Source organism: Microcaecilia unicolor, chromosome 14 (genome assembly GCF_901765095.1).
Source record: "Microcaecilia unicolor chromosome 14, aMicUni1.1, whole genome shotgun sequence".
Lineage (NCBI taxonomy): Eukaryota > Metazoa > Chordata > Amphibia > Gymnophiona > Siphonopidae > Microcaecilia > Microcaecilia unicolor.
Genome location: NC_044044.1, coordinates 18,124,071 through 18,143,573, shown reverse-complemented (window position 1 = coordinate 18,143,573; position 19,503 = coordinate 18,124,071). Strand labels below are relative to the sequence as shown.

Here is a 19,503-nt window from a genome sequence, read left to right as displayed (position 1 = left end):
TTCCGTTTTATTTAATAAAGGAATTCTCCAAGCATCCACTACTCTCTCCGTGAAAAAATACTTCCTGACATTTTTCTTCAGTCTGGTCCCCTTCAATCTCATTTCATGTCCTCTCGTTCTACCGCCTTCGCATCTCCGGAAAAGGTTCGTTTGCAGATTAATACCTTTCAAATATTTGAACCTCTGTATCATGGTGAAGCCCTTTTGTGATTTTGGCCTCTGGTATTGAAAGCTGATCCACTCTGAATCCTCCCTGTCCCCCCCTCCCCCACACTGTGTCTGTTGATCCTCTAGTTGAGGGTGGAAATGCAACGGCAGACACACTTCCTGTTAATTATCTAATTTAAGAGCAATTGCCCCATCTGTGAGCGAGAAGGCACCTCCCCCTGTAACTGATGTTGTAGCCAAATCTCTATCATTCCCACTGATCATGATCTAAGCATATCTACCCTTCAAAATGTCTTCCCAGATGCTGTGTCTAAATGCAAACATTGCAGATTACCTAACCCCCCCCCCCCCCCATCTTCATTCTTCTGCTTTCTCCTTTTCCATACCATCTCCCACTGCTTGCTGTGTGACAGTGACACCCAAGCATGCCACAAGAGACATCGGCCCAGGGCTTAATTTCTGGGGGAGGGGGGGGGGAACATTCTGGAATGCAGGTCCACCACTGCTTTTCAGACTCCAGAGCAGCAGGGATACTCAGCTCCAGCCCTCCTTTCCAGGCAGGCTGCTTCCTAATTCAGCCTCCCTTCTCTTGCCCCCCCCCCCCCTTCCACTTTCTTTTCACCTACAAAAAGAAATATACTTCAATATATCCAGCTGCAAGCTATGCCAAAACATTTCACAGGACCCCACAGTCATTCACAAAGGAAAAATATTCAACATAAGGGAATCCTTTACATGCTCATCTTCCAATGTGGTTTACATCATTCAGTATAAAAAATGTGACGAAGGGTGCTATATTGGAGAAACGTGCCAGATGCTAAAGACAAGATTTAATTTACATAGACATCATATGAAAAATGCCAGTGCCAACCAGGATGTCACACCTGTGGGGCAGCACTTTACAAAACCAGAACACTGTACCAGTGATTTCATAGTAAGAATCCTGAAAGGTAACTTTGAAACAGTACAGGAGCGTAAGACCTTTGAAGTCAGAATGATTAAATATTTTGACACCCACCAGACAGGACTTAAAGATCTGGGTTTTCAAGCCCATTATAAACCCTAAAAATGTACTGCTTTGTTTGTCATCCTCCTCTCACCTATCCACCCCCTCCCATCCTGTTAGACTGTCACTGAAATGCTTTGATGTTTCAGTTATATATACTGTCATCTACCAACATTTGCGTACTTCCGATCTGACAAAAAAGGGCTACTCAAGAAATGTATCCCACATTTTCCCACCTGCAAGGAGGTGGGAAAATGTGGGATACAAATGCAACAAATAAAATTAAGTTATGGCCAATAAAAAAAAGGTATCATCTTATTTTCTTTTCCATGTTTTATTTATCTCCGTTGATAACATCTACAAATTAAAACCCTGCATCTCCCTTACTAGAGGGGATACAATACTTATTCCCACACAGGCCTCAGAAGCACTGAGATTTCTTAAAATCTGAATTTCTAAATCTGCCTCTTTTCAAAGATTGTAAACTGCATTGTTACACTGACATATAGTACTACTACTACTATTTAGCATTTCTATAGCGCTACAAGGCATACGCAGCGCTGCACAAACATAGAAGAAAGACAGTCCCTGCTCAAAGAGCTTACAATCTAATAATATATATAGTAATAGTATATAGTAATTGAGTCTGTTAACTGACACTTTCCTGTACTGGCAAAACTCACAGCTATTGACTCATAAGCAACTGCCAAGGACCTTGCTCAGTATTTCCAAAATCCAGGACCTGCATCATTTTCTTACAGCAAGGTTCCCCACCCCCCACACACAGCTGTTGGCTGGGCCCTGGTTGACACATTCTTCTGAGGCCCCATCTCATGGTCACTGTCCCATCCATCACCCAGATATCTTCTTGATATAGAAGCACAACACTGTCCAAGGTTATTACAAGTACTGGATGTACAACTTGTACACTGGATCCTCTCTCTTCACAAATCTTTCCTAGACCTCACCTCTCCTGGCACTCTCCATTAAACATAGCATATCCTCTGGGATGGTTTCTATTACATGGAAGGAGACTCCCATATGTCCCATCTTAAAAAAAAAAACCCAACCCAAGAACACTCATGCATTGGGTGCAGGATGAACCACCTTCTTATTGATAATGGAGGCATAAACTGTAGAGCTTGACCTAAATGTCAAAAACTGATTTTGTTGGTTTGGGATCTGGGTTGGCAGAGTGACCTTTGGCCACTGTCTGACCTTGTGTTACTTAGGGATGGGAGGGGGAAGGAAGGCGAATAAAGGGAGGGGGGAAGGCTATAAGGATCCAAGTTCCCAGCTTACCAAAAAAAAAAAAAACCCCCAATGGGAGAGTGTTAAAAATGCAAAAAGGTTTAGAAGGCATACTGCAAGAGAACTCTTGTATCCCACATTTTCCCACCTATTTGCAGGCTTAATGTGGCTTACAGAGACCTGTTATGGCAACGCCATTCCAGGGTAAAAGATACAATTGGTGTTACAACAAGATGGAGGCTGAAAGAAGAGAGCTAAGCATCAGTTATAGCGAGAGGCCTTTCCGAGTATGGGTAGGGTGTTGAAGTGTTTTGATTAAGCTAGGGATTCTTGTGGTAGGCCTTATTGAAGAGATAGGTTTTCAGAGATTTGCGAAAGTTAGTTATTTCGTTGATTATTTTCAAGTTTGTTGGTAGTGCTTTCCACAGCTGCGTGCTCATGTAGGAAAACCTGGATGCATGTCTTAGTCTGTATTTTAATCCTTTACAGCTGGGGGCGGGCAGATCTTTTAGCATTTCTGGGAGGTAGGCCCACGAGGTCTAACATGTAGGCTGGGGCATCTCCGTAAATGATTTTATGCACAAATCGTGCAGATCTTGTATGTGTCATTTATACCAGTTTTCAACAAACCGATTTCAAATTTTAAAAAAAGCCTCTGGACCTCTCCCTCATCTTTCATTACAGGTTGCTTTCCAACTTGATCTGCCAGTGCCTATTCAAGCTGACTGAAAATTTGGTTCTCTCCCAGCTTCCTGTCCTTGTCGAGCACTCTGGGGGGGTCTCCATCCCCACCAATCCAGCTTGACTAAAGTCGGTAGTATGCTAGAGGATGGGTGGCCTTACCAATAGCTTTTCATCTCGTAGACCACACCATCTTGCTTTCTAGGCCCAGTTCTTCTTCAATGGTTTTCCTTATTCTTCCAAGGTTGCTCTTTTACAGTTCTCTGGCTCTGTATCCTCATCACCACATTCTCTTACCTGGGGTGTTCCTTAGACATCTGGTGTTGGTCTCTTTCATGTTCAACATCTTTCTCAACCCTTTCACTACTATCATACAAGATCTGGGGGATGAAACACCTTTTTCTAAGAGGATGATCGGAAGCAAAGACCAACCCACTCAGCCCTAATCTGACCCAATTGTAACGCTGCCTAGTTGCGTCAGTTTCATGATAACTTGCCAGGCGTAAATCCCTCATGGCTTACTGGCAGACCACATCGTTACTCTCTCACCCCTTCTGTCCTTAACTCTTATCGCTTTAGTAAACTCAGATGTTCAGGTTTCATTATTGATTAAACTCTTTTGTTCCTCAGCTGGTATCAGTTGCAAAAGCCTGTTTTTTTTTTTTTTTTTTTTTTGCAGTTTGCAACACTTCTGTGCCCTCCAGAGCTCTCTCTCAACAATGCAGCCCAACTTCAAGTCTCAACCACTACAATACTGTTTATGCTGGTGTCAACTCCTTGGAGATCAAACGTCTCCAGGCCATCCAAAAAAAACACAGCCATGAGTCTGCTACGTCATTTATTTTATTGCATTTGTATCCCACATTTTCCCATCTCTTTGCGGGCTCAGTGTGGCTTACAATACATTGTAAATAATGGAAATACAATTTGTTACAATCAGTTATGGATTACATTGTGAGAAGTTAAGCGAGACAAAGTCAAGGTATCGTTAGGGAATAGGACAAGGAAAAGAACAATGGATCAATGGAAAGAGACAACGGGAAATTGGTAGGGTGATAGAACCTTAGCAAAAGAACATTCGGTATAACATTTTCTGTGAGTGAAGGTTTAAGTGTGATGAGATTACAGGGGATGAGAGTTCAGAAAAGAATGTGTTGGTGTATTTCTGGAATAGTGAGTGTGGACTTCATGTGTATTGCTCCTTACAGTAAATTTTATCGAAGAGATGAGTCTTCAGTAGTTTGCGGAAGTTGGTTAGTTCGTAGATTGTTTTCAAGTTGCGTGGTAGTATATTCCAGAATTGCGTGCTTAAGTAAGAAAAGGTTGATGCGTGCAGCGCCTTGTATTTTATGCCTTTGCAATTAGGGAAGTGGAGGTTAAGAAAAAGTTCGAGACGATCTTTTAGTGTTCCTGTGTGGTAGGTCTATTAAGTCGGACATGTAGGCTGGAGCTTCACCGTGGATAATTTTGTGGACTAATGTGCATACCTTAAAAGTAATGCGTTCCTTAAGTGGGAGCCAGTCATGCCGAGTCTGATCACGTTACTCTTTTAAGCATCACTGGTTTCCCAGTACAATTCATAATTCTAGTCTTGGCGCCTAAGGTCTTGCACACAGGGGTTCCCCTCTTGTCTTCTGTAATTATCCTACACATTTCTGCTTTAATTCTCCGCTCTCTTTATGATTAATCAGTTTGTTCTACTGGCTGGACCACATGCTTAACTGGAGTTCACAAGGCAATGTGCTTTCTTCATTATGCCTTTTTCTGAGGAACATGCTTCCTTCTTCCCTTAGAGCTGAACTGTTAGAAACGGTCTAGGGAAAGTCTAAAACCTTCTTTTGTTCTTCCCCCCCCCCCCCCCCATAGCAAGAGCTACTGGTTAAGGCGTTGTGGTTGTACATGACCAGCAAACCAGTCCTATACTAGTATTTTCTCCTGTCTTCATGCTTTTCTGGCAACGTTATTGGACTTCCCTTCCGTTTCTGATCATTTTTAACTGTAAACCGATTTGATGGACTGTAGAGTCAAGAGAAATAAACACTCGGCCAAACAAATGACCATTCAAAAGTGTACAAAGCCATCTTTCCACTATACCACCCACGACTTTGTAAAGGATGCCCCACCCCTTCCTTGCATGAAGGTGTAAGGGATGCCTGACCTCTCCAAAAGAAGGGTGTAAAGGGGACACGGCACCTGTGAGACTAGTCCTCTGCATAAAAGACCTGCATCAGTCTCTTACAAAAACAATTTCCATTCCTGTTTGTCTAAAAAAAAAGACAAGAGACAGTTTCCTCAAAATTAGAAAAATTTTTATTTAACATGTTTTCAAAGAAAAAAAACCCACCAAGTTATTTTCCCCCTTCAAAAACTCCCAACATGTTGAATGCATGAAAAAAAAAAAAAAGGAATTAGAAAGATAAACCGACATCAAAGTGTTTTCACAGTAGTTTACAACAGAGAAAGAAAAACAAACTTGCCTTAGTTTACATGTTCCATACTGCAGAGTGACAAAAGAATGAAGAGCTCAGGCTGTGTTCCAACACTGCTGACAGATGCAATGAAGTGACTGCCAAAAATGCTTCCAAATATTCACTGAACACACATTGAGCTTCTTAGATCAGATTCTCTCTGCAGTAGAATATACACTTAAAATGGAAGTGTAAGAGCGGATCAGAGCTGGGGGAGCCACAGGTGTGGTATTCCTCCCTCCTCCCCCAAAAGCTATCACGCTCACACTGACTTATCCTGGCCTCTAGGCACTGCAGAACAGGACGTAGGACGTTCCTGCCGTGCAAGTTTTCACCATTCTACTTTCTCCTCTACTGAAACACGGGGCATTGAGAAACACTTTTTACCTCCCCCCCCCACCCACCTCCCCACTCAAAATAAGGCAGAAATACTGCCTTCATCTGGCTTCTGGTCTTTAAACTATGGTTCACTAACAAAAAACACAACCCCTCTAAACCCACAAAAAAAAAAAAAAAACAGAAGTATGAATATACAATATTCATTCTTACCTTAAAATGCTTTTACATATATACCTTATTAGAAATTTTTCTAATATTTTTATCTCTGTATTTTTACACTGTGTTTTTTTCAACACAATACCAGAAAGAGTCAAGCAAACTGCTTAAACCACCCTGCAAGGGTGTGCGAAGCAGTGGTGGATTCTCCGGGGCCCTCTGCTGCAAAAAAAAGTGTGACATTTGAGGTCCCCGGTCCCGCAAGTGATCGTTTTACCAACCCATAAAACAAACGTTATGCAATTAAAGTGAATTACATCCCACTCCCCCTCCTCCCCCATTTTAAAATACAATCCCCATCCCACAATTCACTAATCACAGCTGCACAGAGTTCTGACTAACATTCCTAACGCCAGCTCCAGGCTCTGGTACAAGTTTCAGATTGATGGTTTTCAGTCTGTCCTTGAGGATAATAATCCTACTTCCCTCTAATAAAATACAAATATTTACAGGAAAAGAAACAGGGTCAGCAAGAAATTCCTACACATGTTTAACACAGACAGAACGTTGCCCCACCCCCCCTCTCTAGATGAACCGTGATGCAGACAGGGATGCTGGGAATAGTCTTGGAAAAGTCCTTTAACCCCGTTTTGAACAGCAGCGGGTCCTTGCGAGAGCGCGGCCAGTGTCGATATATCTTAAGGAGTCGGGAAGCGTTTCTAGGGCATCTGAAGAAAGGTACGGCGTTAGGTCTTCACTGCCCAAGCTTTCCATGCTGCCGCCGGCTCTAATTCTCGTCGTCGCTGTCGTCGGGGCTGATGGCTGGGCTGGTGAGGCTGTAGGTGGGGGAGGTAGGGCTGTAGCCAGGCGAGGTGGGAGAGTACGTAGAGCCCTTGGGGCTGGTGGGAGAGTAGGTGGGAGATGTTGGCGAGTACTTTGGCGAGCTGGGAGAGTAGGTGGGGGAGGTCGGGGAGTATTTGGGAGAGGTGGGTGTGTAAACGGGAGAGGTGGGAGAATAGGTAGGGCTGGTGGGCGAGTATTTTGGAGTTGTTGGAGAGTAGGTTGGGGAGGTGGGCGAGTACTTGGGAGATGTTGGGGAGTACTTGGGGGAAGTAGGGGAGTACTTGGGAGATGTAGGGGAGTATTTGGGAGATGTTGGGGAATACTTGGGGCTGGTGGGAGTATATTCTGGCGAGCTGGGGCTGTAAGAGGGACTGGTTGGGGTGTATTTGGGGCTGCTGGGTGAGTAGCTTGGGCTGCTTGGCGAGTAGCTGGGAGAGCTGGGGGTGTAAGTGGGCGACTGTGGTGTGTAGCGAGGACTGGAAGGAGAGTAACTGGGGGAAGTAGGGCTATAGCTGGGAGAAGTGGGGCTGTAGCTTGGGGAGGTGGGGCTGTAGTTGGGCGAAGTAGGGGTATAGTTGGGCGAAGTGGGGGAGTAGGAGGGAGATGTGGGGCTGTAGCTTGGTGAGGTGGGGCTGTAGTTGGGCGAGGTGGGTGTATAGTTGGGCGAGGTGGGAGAATAAGATGGAGATGTAGGAGAGTAGCTGGGGGAGGTGGGGCTGTAGGAAGGGCTGGTGGGAGAGTAGCTGGGGGAGGTGGGGCTGTAGGAAGGGCTGGTGGGAGAATAGCTGGGGGAGGTGGGGCTATAGGAAGGGCTGGTGGGAGAGTAGCTGGGTGATGTAGGGCTATATGAAGGGCTAGTGGGAGAATAGCTGGGGGAGGTGGGGGAGTAACTGGGGCTGGTAGGAGAGTAGCTGGGGGAGGTGGGGCTGTATGAAGGACTGGTAGGTGAGTAGCTGGGAGAAGTGGGAGAGTAGCTGGGACTGGTGGGACTGTAGTTAGGGCTGGTGGGAGAATATGAAGGCGATGTAGGGCTGTAGGATGGCGAGGTAGGGGAATAGCTGGGGCTCTGGGGTGTGTACCCGCCAGGAGATCTGGGTTCATAGGCTGGGGAAGTTGGGGAGTAACTTGGAGACATAGCACCACCTAGTGGAAAAGAAAAAGAAACATTTTAAAAACGACACCACTCACTTTCCCTTCTAAAAGTTTCTCTAGGCACAGCATAAGCACAAAGTGTGTCTAGCAGCAGCAGAAAAGAAAGCTAATTTACCAGCAACAGGGGGTTTGCCATAGACAGGATAAATCATATGTGTAGGTGACATCACCCCAACAGCACTGGTATGGGCACGCTCAGAAAAAACATAAAATTATGGGGTCTGTAAATTGACGCACCTCCACTCCCTCCCAGCCATTAACACTTTAGGGAACGTTACAGGTAAGCAAGAGCGCTTTCTCCATCAATAAAGCAGGATCAATCAGCCACGCAGAGCAGCTAACAGTTACTCGGTCGACGGCAGAGTCTTTGTGCCTTATGTAAAACACATGGCACTTTCTGCGTGGAAGGTAATCTCTGAACTAAAAATACCTGAAGGACTGCTTGATCAAATGCATAGAAGCAGGCTCAATGCAGCACCCCTCCTCTCCCCCCCCCCCCCCCCCCAAACCTCTGAAGCAGCACAAGAAGCCAACAGGTACAGTCCAGCCCAAGTTCCACCTGTACCCCACCCAAGGAGATTTTTTCCCCCCTTTATTAGCAGTTTTAAGAAGGTAGGCTGGTCACTACTGAGGTCGTTTCCTCCATCCTAAAATGGTAGGTCATTTTTATGATCTCTTCTTGTTCAAACCCTGTAGTCAGATATATGTGCACATAATTTTGGTTTGGACTTCTCAGTTTTCTGGTTATTACTCTTTGGGATTCTGCCAGGTACTTGTGGCCCGATTGGCCACTTTTGGCAGCAGGATACTAACATAGTAACATAGTAGATGACGGCAGAAAAAGACCAGCATGGTCCATCTAGTCTGCCCACGATAAACTCATATGTGTATACCTTACCTTGATTTGTACCTGTCTTTTTCAGGGCACAGACCGTATAAGTCTGTCCAGCAGTATTTCCCGCCTCCCAACCACCAGTCCCGCCTCCCATCACCGGCTCCGGCACAGACCCCGTATAAGTCTGCCCTCCCCTATCCTAGCCTCTCAACCACCAACCCCTCTTCCCCCCGCCACCCAATTTCAGCTAAGCTTCTGTGGATCCATTCCTTCTGCACAGGATTCCTTTATGCCTATCCCACGCATGTTTGAACTCCGTTACCGTTTTCATGTCCACCACCTCCTGCGGGAGGGCATTCCAAGCGTTCACCACCCTCTCTGTGAAGAAATACTTCCTGACATCTTTCCTGAGTCTGCCCCCCTTCAATCTCATTTCCTGTCCTCTCGTTCTACCGCCTTCCCAGGCTAGATGGACCAGTCTGATCCCGTATGGCTATTCTATGTACCCCTTTTGGATCCAGAGCCGGTTGCTGTCCCACTAGCATGCCCAGGTACTGCAAAACTGCTTGCCAGAAGCACCAAGTCTTGGGGAAAATCCCAAACGTATGAAACGGATCCCCTCCTTCCCCTTTAGGGACCCCGCAGCAGGCACTCACCCCACTAGATGGGCCTTGTACTTGATAGAAAACAAGCTCTGTATGCCACCCTATACTGACATTCCCTCAAGTCTGCATTCGGCATAAGCTCTGGGACTCTATGAGCTTAATAATTTGTGGACCCTCTCTTCCCCCCCACCCCAAGTTTCTCCCATTTAACCTGCGCTTTCCTAGGTCTGTCATTGCTATTTAGCTCCAAGAGGATTTTATGCAGTCCAGATATTGAAAGCACCACCTGCGTGCCCCTTGTATCTAGTCGATAATAATATATTTATAGAAGTCTTTATTGAACATTGTTAATCAAACAAACATTACACATCTCAGCATAGTACAACTAGATTATATAGTTCTGCTTCCCCCTCAGATCCAATGGAGATTGTGTACCAAACAGTTCAGCCAACCATATAACAATAGCATGTCCAGAACTTAGTATACTTCAAACATATTTAGTTTTATATATTAACATTCCCCTTCTATTAATCCTAATCCCCTCCCCTCCCCTTATCGAACTCTTCACCTCCCTCCCACCCTCCCTTCCGTCCTCCCAGTCTGCCATCCAATACATTCTTCTCTTTATTCCAAACACTTATTCAAAAAGGGGTCCCAGATTCTCTGCCATTTAGGCAGTGTTTTTCTCTTCAGAGCCGTCAATCTCTCCATTTCACAAATTTATCTGAGCTTAGTTATCCATCTCACCCATTGGAGGAACCAACGGGGATTTCCAGCTTTGCGCTAGGTTCACCCGGGTAGTCGATAATAATATTTAAGGTACTGATTGCTGCCAGCATTTCACCTTCTGCATTCACCACATCCTCAATAGTCTGAAGGCCTACACGATGCCACTTAAGGGAGTGTGTAATAAAACTTCAGAGGCTCTAGAAATGTGCTTATATAATCTGTAGACAGGGCCAATTCACCTTTAAACTGGGGCTAAACCTAAACCTACAATGAGCTCAAGTACCCCATATGCCTGAGCTAGTGGAAACCCAGAGATGAACTTACCAGGAGAAGGGATGTAAGGACTGGATGGTCCTGGAGAGCCTGGGGAGCCAGGGGTGGGTGACCAGGCTGGGGAATAACCAGGGCTGAATCCACTAGCGTCAGAGGCAGCACTGGGAGAAAACCCAGCAGCTCCAGGAGTCATTCCACTACCTGTGGAAAGCAAACACGAGATTCCAGTTACACTTGTCATTATGGAGCACTGCCGATCTGTATTTGCAAGCCTCTCTTCTCCGTAGTCTTTAAGGACTTATGGACATTACTCACCAATGCTGGGGGACCAGGCCCCATAGGCTGGTGTGGCCCCTTGATTCCATGGCGTCATTGCTGGGGACATGCCACTCATAGGGCTGGGTGCCGTGCCAAAAAACATGCCGGTCGCTGTTACAAGAACACAGAACATATTACATATATACATATTCCAAAGGCCAGCGCTGCAAAGCCAAACAGACCATCTTTCTCATGGGCACCAGTGGTGCAAGAGACAATTAGACAAATGTTATTTTTAAGACCAGGGAAATTAGACAAAGAAACTCTACACATCACTTCTTTGAAGGACAATACTTCCCGGAAGAGAATCACTGCCCCAGTAGCCAAATGCAACCTCTCCAATCAACAACTGGATTGGGAAAGGACGGTATTTATCTGTACAGTGCTGTGTCCATCTTACAGAGCTATGTAAAATGTTTAGCAGTGAACAGTGATGGGCTAGGACTAATTAACGTGCATCAGTTTCCTCTCACGCCAGTAGAGAATACGTGGGTACTTACGGCCAGCAGCTCCCAGGCCGGGGATATTGGTGGGGATTTCCATGCCATATTTGCATTTCTCAGCATCTAACAGCAAGTCGAAGCAGCCTGTGCCAGCAGGGGCCAATTGACCCAACATGATGTTCTCCGACACACCTTTCATGGGGTCTGAATCTCCATGGGCTGCAGCCTCCATCAGCACGTCCACCTGTAGGAAGGATTGACAAGTGTTGGGCAAAGAAGACACCCACCCACCCTCTTCTTCACCAACCCCCCCCCTTCTCCCAGAACCACATATATTAAAGCACATTCAAAGGGTGGGAAGGAGTGGAAGGGCTTTTGTTACAGATCACAGAAACCCCAAGATGCATGCGACAGCTTCTCAGCTATTCCGCATTAATACCCTGCAGGTTATGTTAACCACAGTGTCAGGGCAACATCTTTTAGAGTTCTGTAATGACTTAATGCATCAATTAAAAATTATTTGCCAATTCCCCTCCCCCCCAAGTTCCTGAACAGCTCCCGTTCTCCAGCACTAGCCAATGGCAGGCAATGCATACCGTCTCCTCGAAGGAGCATTTCATGAGAGGTCCTGTGTCCTGCCGGTTCACACCATGACGGGTAATGGCCATCAAGTGACCACGGCTGGTCATCGTGTCGCACAGCAGTGCCAAGTGACGGTAGTTGACATAGGAGCCGTCAAAGGAGATAACGTGGTACAGTTCCCGTTCCAGGGCTTTCCGCACAGCCTCAATACCCAGCACCTGAAAAAAAAAAAAAAAAAAAACAAGGTACGAGTTCAGGCATCAAAGAACCGAAAAACATAAGGGCAGACGTTGTCGGGCAACTACCTCCTTTCCCACTCCCACCGATGACTTACTGTGAAAATCTCCACAATGTCATTAGAGGTGGTACGAACGGGGTCCACGTCCTTCTCACTCAACACCCGCATCAGACTGACGCCGTCTGTCTCCAGAATCCACTCCTGTAGGGCCTTGAACTCCCCATCTTCGGTGATAATGATTTTCTTCTTGTTGTCTGTCTGTGGCAAGTGCATGTATACCTACGAAACGTGGGGGTGGAGGGACGGATAGGAAGGAGAGATACAGAATGTTAGGATCATGGGGTGCATGGAGCTCAAATCCCTCCCCCACAATACGAGCCTGTGCCTCACCTTACTGATCTGCTCTATACCCTGCAACGTCATATCCGTCAGCATGTTGGATTCAATGCACCTCAGGAACACGTCATCGTCCATCTTATCCACAACCTCCTCCTCCTGCGGGGGGGAATGGAAGAGACAGAACTGGTCAGCATCTGGGTGTGGTTACTGGCCAGGAAGTGGCAGCGGTGGTGGTGCTTACTCACATCTTGCATCTTGTTCTCATCACTGTTCATGATGCGGATGCGCAGGACAAGTTTTTCTGCGTTGTCATCATTGAAAATGCAGTTCAAATCATCGCCAAACCCTAAGGAGGAGGGGAAAGTGTCAAAAGGGTCATCAGTGAACATTAAAACAGATGCAGATACCGTTCCATCACCCATGACTAGAGCCTTCAACCACTGGGTCAAGTATACGTTTGATTTAATCCGCCAAGATGATTAGATTGGCGGGATATAAATTTTTGAAAAAAACGTACTCTGCCATCTCCTGCATACAGGCCTCCTTTCTATGGAGCATTGCTTCCACCTAGTGGTCACTGACATGTATCTCATCCCCATTCCCTCTCAAGTTTGCTCACCAGCATTGATTTTCTCAGCAATCTGCTCCATGGTGAGCTTGCGGTCAGTCATATGCTTGCGATCCAGCTCTACACGCAGCAGCCAGGGTGAGATGCGGGTCACATCAAAGTCCGGCATTTCGTAATAGACATTTACCCATTCCTGGTCCTCTGCTACTACAGTGTTCTGGGGGTTGGGATCATAGTAGATCGCAGTGTTGGCAGTAACCTTTCGTAAGGTTGTATGCTCCAGTCGGCACAGGATATCCTGCGAAGGGATAAAGACAGAAAATGCTGAGTTACGAGCACCAAGTGGTTTCTTGGGTAACTTGAATCTCCATATGTTAACTTTGGGGACCACAGGAAGCTTCTCGATTTCTCTTGTCTCAAAGCAAATTTTACAGAACACTAGAAAACGTTCTGGAGTCACTTTATACCCTGTTCTTGAAAAATTTAAAACAAAAAATTTAACAAAATAAAATGGGGAATGCCTAATTTGTCTAAAAGGGACTTTACCCATAAATAGTCCAATCCATCAACCCCCCCCCCCCCCCCCCCCCCCCCAGTGCCTCTGGTACTGCGTGTCTTCACTCATCTTTACCTTGGCTCGTTCGGCATCTCTGGCAGACTGTCCCAGCAGGAACACAGTTAGAGAAGGGGTCTTGGGTTTCTTGGAGATGTTGATCAGCTCTTTCAGACGGGGCACTCCTAGGGTGACATTCTTAGCTGAGACACCAGCGTAGTGGAAGGTGTTCAGGGTCATCTGGGTGGCAGGCTCACCTAAAGACTGGGCGGCCAGCGCACCCACCATCTCGCCGGGGTGTGCCTGTGGATGCACAGTGGGAGACAGGGTTAGAATGATCCACAAGCATTATAAAAGAAACCTCGGGTATTCCAAGCACTCTCGTTTTCTGGTTACGTGCATTCATTCTCCGATCCTTGCTGGACTGCATTTTTCTTTTTCTCAAATGAATTTTTGATGCCATACTTCTCTTTCAGAGAAGTACCTACCTAGAAATTTCTGTCCCCTCCAACTCCTCCTTTCCCCTATCATGCTAACTGTGAGCAATATTGGTTTATAAATGAAACAGTCTCCATGGAAGGCAGGATAAAGCAGTTCCACGTTCCCCTCCTAATCACCTCATTAGTGTGCTGTGTCACAGGTGTGCAAAGCCTTTTAAGCTATTCTAGCCAATGAGATGACACAGTATACAGTAACGGGGCAATGTCACCCACGTGTAGGACTGTTCATCCTGCTGTCCAGTTAAAGGGAAGCAGGCTCACTTTTTTTGTGCACCTTCAAGCAACATGTTGCATTAAACTGGACCCTTCAAGGGTAAAGGGTCATGGATTTGATATACCACCTTCCTGTACTACAACCAAAGCAGTTTACACATAACTATAGGCCGTGGACTCACGATCTAAAATGCGGTTGGCTGCGACTGTTCACGTTAAAGAAACATACAACCTCCTCCCCTGCATCTCCCTGCTCTCTCTCATAATAGAAAGGTTATTATTGTAACACATGCTTACAATAGCCTGGTTGAACTTGGACTCAATTTCACCCAGTAGCCAGTCGAAGGCCTCGTTACTGAGCCTGAACTCCTCAATCATGCGCCGGCTGCAAAGCGTGGAGCGCAGGTGGATGTTGAACAGCAGCGTGGCATTCTCCTGGGCCTGCCGGCTCAGTGGGTCATCACCATTCACAATCACCAGCTTCTTGCTCAGGTCCTTTACGCCTGTGTGGGGACAGACAGCGTTTCAGAACCAAGGATAGAAAGATGTGCCCCTGCGGAGCCAGGATCCAGGCCTACCTCTCCCACCGATTTCACAAAAACTCAGGCCGAAAAAGCTTTGACACTTGTAGGCCCTAAGTCCCAGCTTAACTTCTACTACCCACCATATGAATCTCCCCCCCCCCCCCCCCCCACCGTTCAAGTCACTTAACCTCCCGTCGCTCAATAATGTCCTAGGATCTTGCCACAGCATACAAGCATGCACGGTTCCCCGTAGCGCCCAGGAATCCAGAAGAATGCTCACCCTCCACTACTTTAATAGGGTGTAGGTCAGAAGGTACTCGGGGGTTAATGTGAAAAATCTTCTGGGCATTCCAGATCATTCTCATCAGATTGCAGGGCAGAACCACCTACGTGAAGAGAAAATGCAGTTACATAGGACAGACAAACAGCAGAAACTGCACTTGAGGATTAAGCACCCTCCCTCCCCAGCAGTCTTTTCCAGTGTATAAGTTGCTTAGCTACTGCTAATTTGCAGCCAGTATTTTAACTCAAAATTATATTTCATATAAAATTCTGGATTTCTAGCTTGCCTTTCCAAATACATGCAAAGCAGCTTCCAGCAGACTGCAGACAACACATCCTTGTCCCAGCCAGCTTACAAGTCTAAGTGGATACCTCCCTCTGATCCAGGAGTTTCTTCCCATAGACGGGCAATTTTTTTTTGTCCTGCATAATCTTTGACGGGTGTGTAAATATTTTAAGAACGTTTTCAGTTATTAATCCAGTCCCTTGTTCTGAGTCTCTTACATTATTGCAACATCATTTATCTGGGCTGTTCTAAGGAAATATTTTAAAAGCTTCAGACTATACAAAACTATGTTTTACACCCGATTTAGTCTTTAAAGAAAGGGGATAGTTTATCATCTTATTAATAAAAAGATCCATTGGTTACCAGTATATGCAAGTATTATGTTCAAATTTCTCCGTTTAATTTGCAAAACTATTTTTGGATTTGTGTCACCATACTTATCTCACCATTTTATAATCAAGGTACCATCTAGACTAATTAGGAATTCTAATCTATTTTGCATATCCTTCACTGAAAAATAAAGAGGTTTAGGTTGGTTTTCTACTTTCATTTCAAGCAGCAAGATTAGATTAAGCTTTTATCAGCTGAAAATTATATGCATTGTAGAAAATCTAAAACACTTATTCAGGAAATTAGTTCTGAATTTGAAAGAAGAAACTAATTTTGTTTACTGTTATTATTTTGCACTTTTATATCATCTAAAGGGTTTAGATACCCTTGGCTCTCTGATGAACTCTTATCATAGCTTCCTGGATAACGGTTGATTTCTGACCATAAAATTCTCTTCCCTGTAACTTCCTGGACAATGTCTGGCTTCTTTTTCCTGTAATCTGTGTAGAAGTGGAAGGTTAACAGTGACAAAGTAAGATTTAAGAACTGCGTTCCACATCTAAAGAATATGCACAACAGAAAAGATGCCTCTCTCCCATGTACATAATGGGGATTTGGGGGGGGGGGGGGGGAATGGATGGACAAGTCTTTCTATAAATAAGACCTCAACCTTTTGCCCCCCTCACCCTCCAGTTCTTCTAATGCAAAACACAGTGAACAAGGGAGTCACAAAACACCCAGATTCCGCAGGCTTTACAAACCAATGTTCATGCAAGGGTGGCTGCTGAAGTTGGAACCCAATAGTTGACATTCATGCCCTGGAAGCTTCAATTATGATAGACAGCAGCAACAAAAAGTCTTCCTGTCCATCTTACACAAAGCAACCTCATCTTCTCCCGCCAAACTCCTAACCTTGCTGTCCCCTGTGGGGAAAATGACCCGCAGAACTTCGCGGTCCTCTTTCATCTTGTCAAACTCGCTCTCCAGCTCGTTTTGGATGTGGGCATTACTGAGAACGTCTTTCACCAACTCCTCCTGCAGCGTACGGCGCAGGGCTCGTTCGTTAGTAAAATCAAACTTAAACCTGCAAACAAGAAAAAGCCAAGGGGTTAACATCCACAGCTTAGGACACTTAGGGGCAGGGTTTTTATTTTATTTAAAGCATGGGCTTTCTAAATGACATTGTTCGCTGGAATGGGCCAAGCTCACATCCTATGTAATGTCACAGAAGTTCCCAGGATGTTTAGGAGCCAAGGTGGGGACAGGGCACCAGTTAAGATGGTAAAATTAGTCCTTACCTGATCATTTTCTTTCCATTAGTCCCAACAGATCAATCCAGAGACAAGTGGGTTATATCCCACTGCTGGTAGAGGGAAATAACCTTCTCGTCTCTGGATCGATCTGTGGGATGCTATGGAAACAAGTATTGCTGCTATACGTGTTGGAAGAAGAATGGAGGGAGTGCAAACACTCTCAAAACTCACTTTTTCTCAAAAGCTTTGTTGGAGGGCTTCAGTGTTGCCAAGTTCTGAAACTCAACGTTCTCCCCGGCAAGGCCATCCTCCCCGTAACGTAGCTGTACTACTTGGTTGATGGAATTCCGCACAGTGGCATCATACTTCACCATCACAGACTCCATGGACTTGATCAGACGCCTCTGAATGTAACCTGATGGATGAGACTAGCATGGTTAAAAAAAACAACCAAAAACCCCAGCCTGTTTCCAGTAACTTTTCAGACCCTGCGTTGGAAACTATCCTCCCTTGCCATCTGGATTCCACTCTCAAAGAAGATACAAACCACTGCAATCGCAAACGTGAAAAGGTGTCGGGGACCCAACTGAGGCGGCCTACTACAGGGAGTATGAGTTACCAGGCCGCCACTATGCTACAGTAGACAGTCACTGGCTTCTGCGATTAAGATGCTCCAAATCTACCCATGCTTACATTCTTAAATACGTGGTCTTTTGAGGCAACGTTTTAATTATGGGAGGTTCATCTAAGCTGAGTTAGATACCTGTGACCCCCAACAACAGTCCACTAAAGGTTTTACAAGTTACTCACATCAACTCAACCCCCCTTCCTCACCCGGCGTGAAACAAACCCAACACAAAGAATCCTCTGCAAACACCAGCTCACCTGTCTCAGCTGTTTTCACAGCTGTGTCGATCAGTCCCTCTCTGCCTCCCATGGCGTGAAAGAAGAACTCTGTGGGGGTCAGCCCGGCCAGATAGGAGTTCTCCACAAAGCCCCTGCTCTCTGGGCCGTAGTCATCTTTGATGAAATGAGGCAGGGTGCGGTGCTTGAAGCCGAAGGGGATCCGTTTGCCTTCTACGTTCTGCTGTCCTACCACAGCGATAACCTGGCAACGAGACATGAGCAAGTAGGATTATAGGCCTGCTATCTCCGATGGATTGTACAAACTTCTAATCGCGTGCGTGCCCAAACTCCAGGCTCACCTGTGAGATATTGATCTTGGAGCCTTTGGCTCCCGACACCACCATGGACTTGAAGTTATTGTACTCAGACAGGGACTTCTGGGCAGAAGAACCAGTCTTGTCTCGAGCATCGTTCAGAATGCGGTTGACCTGATTCTCAAAGGTCTGTCGCAGCGTGTTCCCTGGTGTGGGCTCAAGCTCATTGTTGTGTGCTTTCTCAATCACCTGGCAAGAGAACAAATATTTTCATGTATACTGGAAACATTTCTGGGGTTTCACTTTTCAGCTGTTAGAGACCTTCCCAACCCAGATTATTTTGAGATTTTGAAAAGTCTCTTCTACCTCTATCACATCTTGTTTGGCTTTTTTAATAGTGTTCTGAATGTCCTGGTAGGTCTTGGCATCAGCAATAGAGTCTCCAATTCCAATTGTGTGACCTGAGAAGGGGAGAAGAGATACATATTATTCTACATTCTGGTACTGATAATAATCCATTATCAGCTTCCCACTCAAAACCCTTTCCCACCTTGCAGCACCATATGGATAAATTAGATCTTACCTGCTACTTTTCTTTCCTTTAGTCTCACCAGATCAGTCCAGAATTTGCAGTTGTTGTAACTGTTGGCCAGCAGGTGGAGACAGAAAAACAGAACTCTATTGTCATATAAGGACACTCTGCACCTACTGAAGCCAACGTGCTTTTCAGTCCTTAAAATTCTTGTAAAAGGAAAAGAGTTATCATACACTTGAAGATTCAACCAGAAAGAACCAGAATTGAAAATTTAGACAAGATGCTTTATCGCAAAATTGTCTCTCTGAATTAAGGCGGCAATCTGGATTGATCTGGTAGGACTAAAGGAAAGAAAATTAGCAGGTAATATTTAATTTATCCTTCCTTAGCATCCTAACCAGATCAATCCAAAACTTGTGGGATGCAACAAAGCAGTCTTCAAGAGGAGAGGGATTCAGAGACACCCCCCCCCCCCCCAGCACTAGCCACAGAATTCCCAAAAGGTAGCTTCTTTTGCTGTAACATCTGAGCAATAGTGCTTTGAAAAGGTGTACAAAGAGGACCGTGTTGTCGCTCTACAATATCCAATGAAGATACTAGTCCCAAAGGGGTGGTCACTCCCCTCATAGAATGTGCTTTCAAAGATGAGGAGGGCTGTCTACCCACAAGAATATAAGCTGAAGATATCATATCCTTTAGCGAGTGTGCTATGGCTGCCATCAGTACTATAACTTTAGAAAGTGATCTGGGAGCTGTGGCCGGACCAAGGGCACCACCCGGAACTGGAAATGACCACCTAGAATTGCAAATCGTAGAAATCATTGGTGGGGAGGCCAAACTGGTACATGGAAGTAGGCCTTCGGTGCCTTCTAA

At 45.6% G+C, this 19,503-nt stretch overlaps 1 protein-coding gene across 1 annotated transcript in view; it reads right to left on the bottom strand.

Annotated features, from left to right (window-relative positions):
• Positions 1–6,527: 6,527 nt before the first annotated feature.
• Positions 6,528–19,503, bottom strand: part of POLR2A (RNA polymerase II subunit A) — a 39,694-nt gene continuing 26,718 nt past the window's right edge. Inside the window, exons 12-28 of the mRNA XM_030186343.1 lie at positions 18,462–18,556; positions 18,141–18,344; positions 17,821–18,043; positions 17,167–17,350; positions 16,595–16,766; positions 15,065–15,170; positions 14,558–14,763; positions 13,626–13,850; positions 13,046–13,292; positions 12,672–12,772; positions 12,478–12,582; positions 12,184–12,366; positions 11,864–12,067; positions 11,325–11,511; positions 10,822–10,935; positions 10,558–10,707; positions 6,528–8,055 (exon numbers count right to left, since the gene is read on the bottom strand). Coding sequence (XP_030042203.1) covers positions 6,857–8,055; positions 10,558–10,707; positions 10,822–10,935; positions 11,325–11,511; positions 11,864–12,067; positions 12,184–12,366; positions 12,478–12,582; positions 12,672–12,772; positions 13,046–13,292; positions 13,626–13,850; positions 14,558–14,763; positions 15,065–15,170; positions 16,595–16,766; positions 17,167–17,350; positions 17,821–18,043; positions 18,141–18,344; positions 18,462–18,556 — 3,905 coding nt within the window. The 3' untranslated portion in view covers positions 6,528–6,856. The remainder of the gene's footprint in view (positions 8,056–10,557; positions 10,708–10,821; positions 10,936–11,324; positions 11,512–11,863; positions 12,068–12,183; positions 12,367–12,477; positions 12,583–12,671; positions 12,773–13,045; positions 13,293–13,625; positions 13,851–14,557; positions 14,764–15,064; positions 15,171–16,594; positions 16,767–17,166; positions 17,351–17,820; positions 18,044–18,140; positions 18,345–18,461; positions 18,557–19,503) is intronic.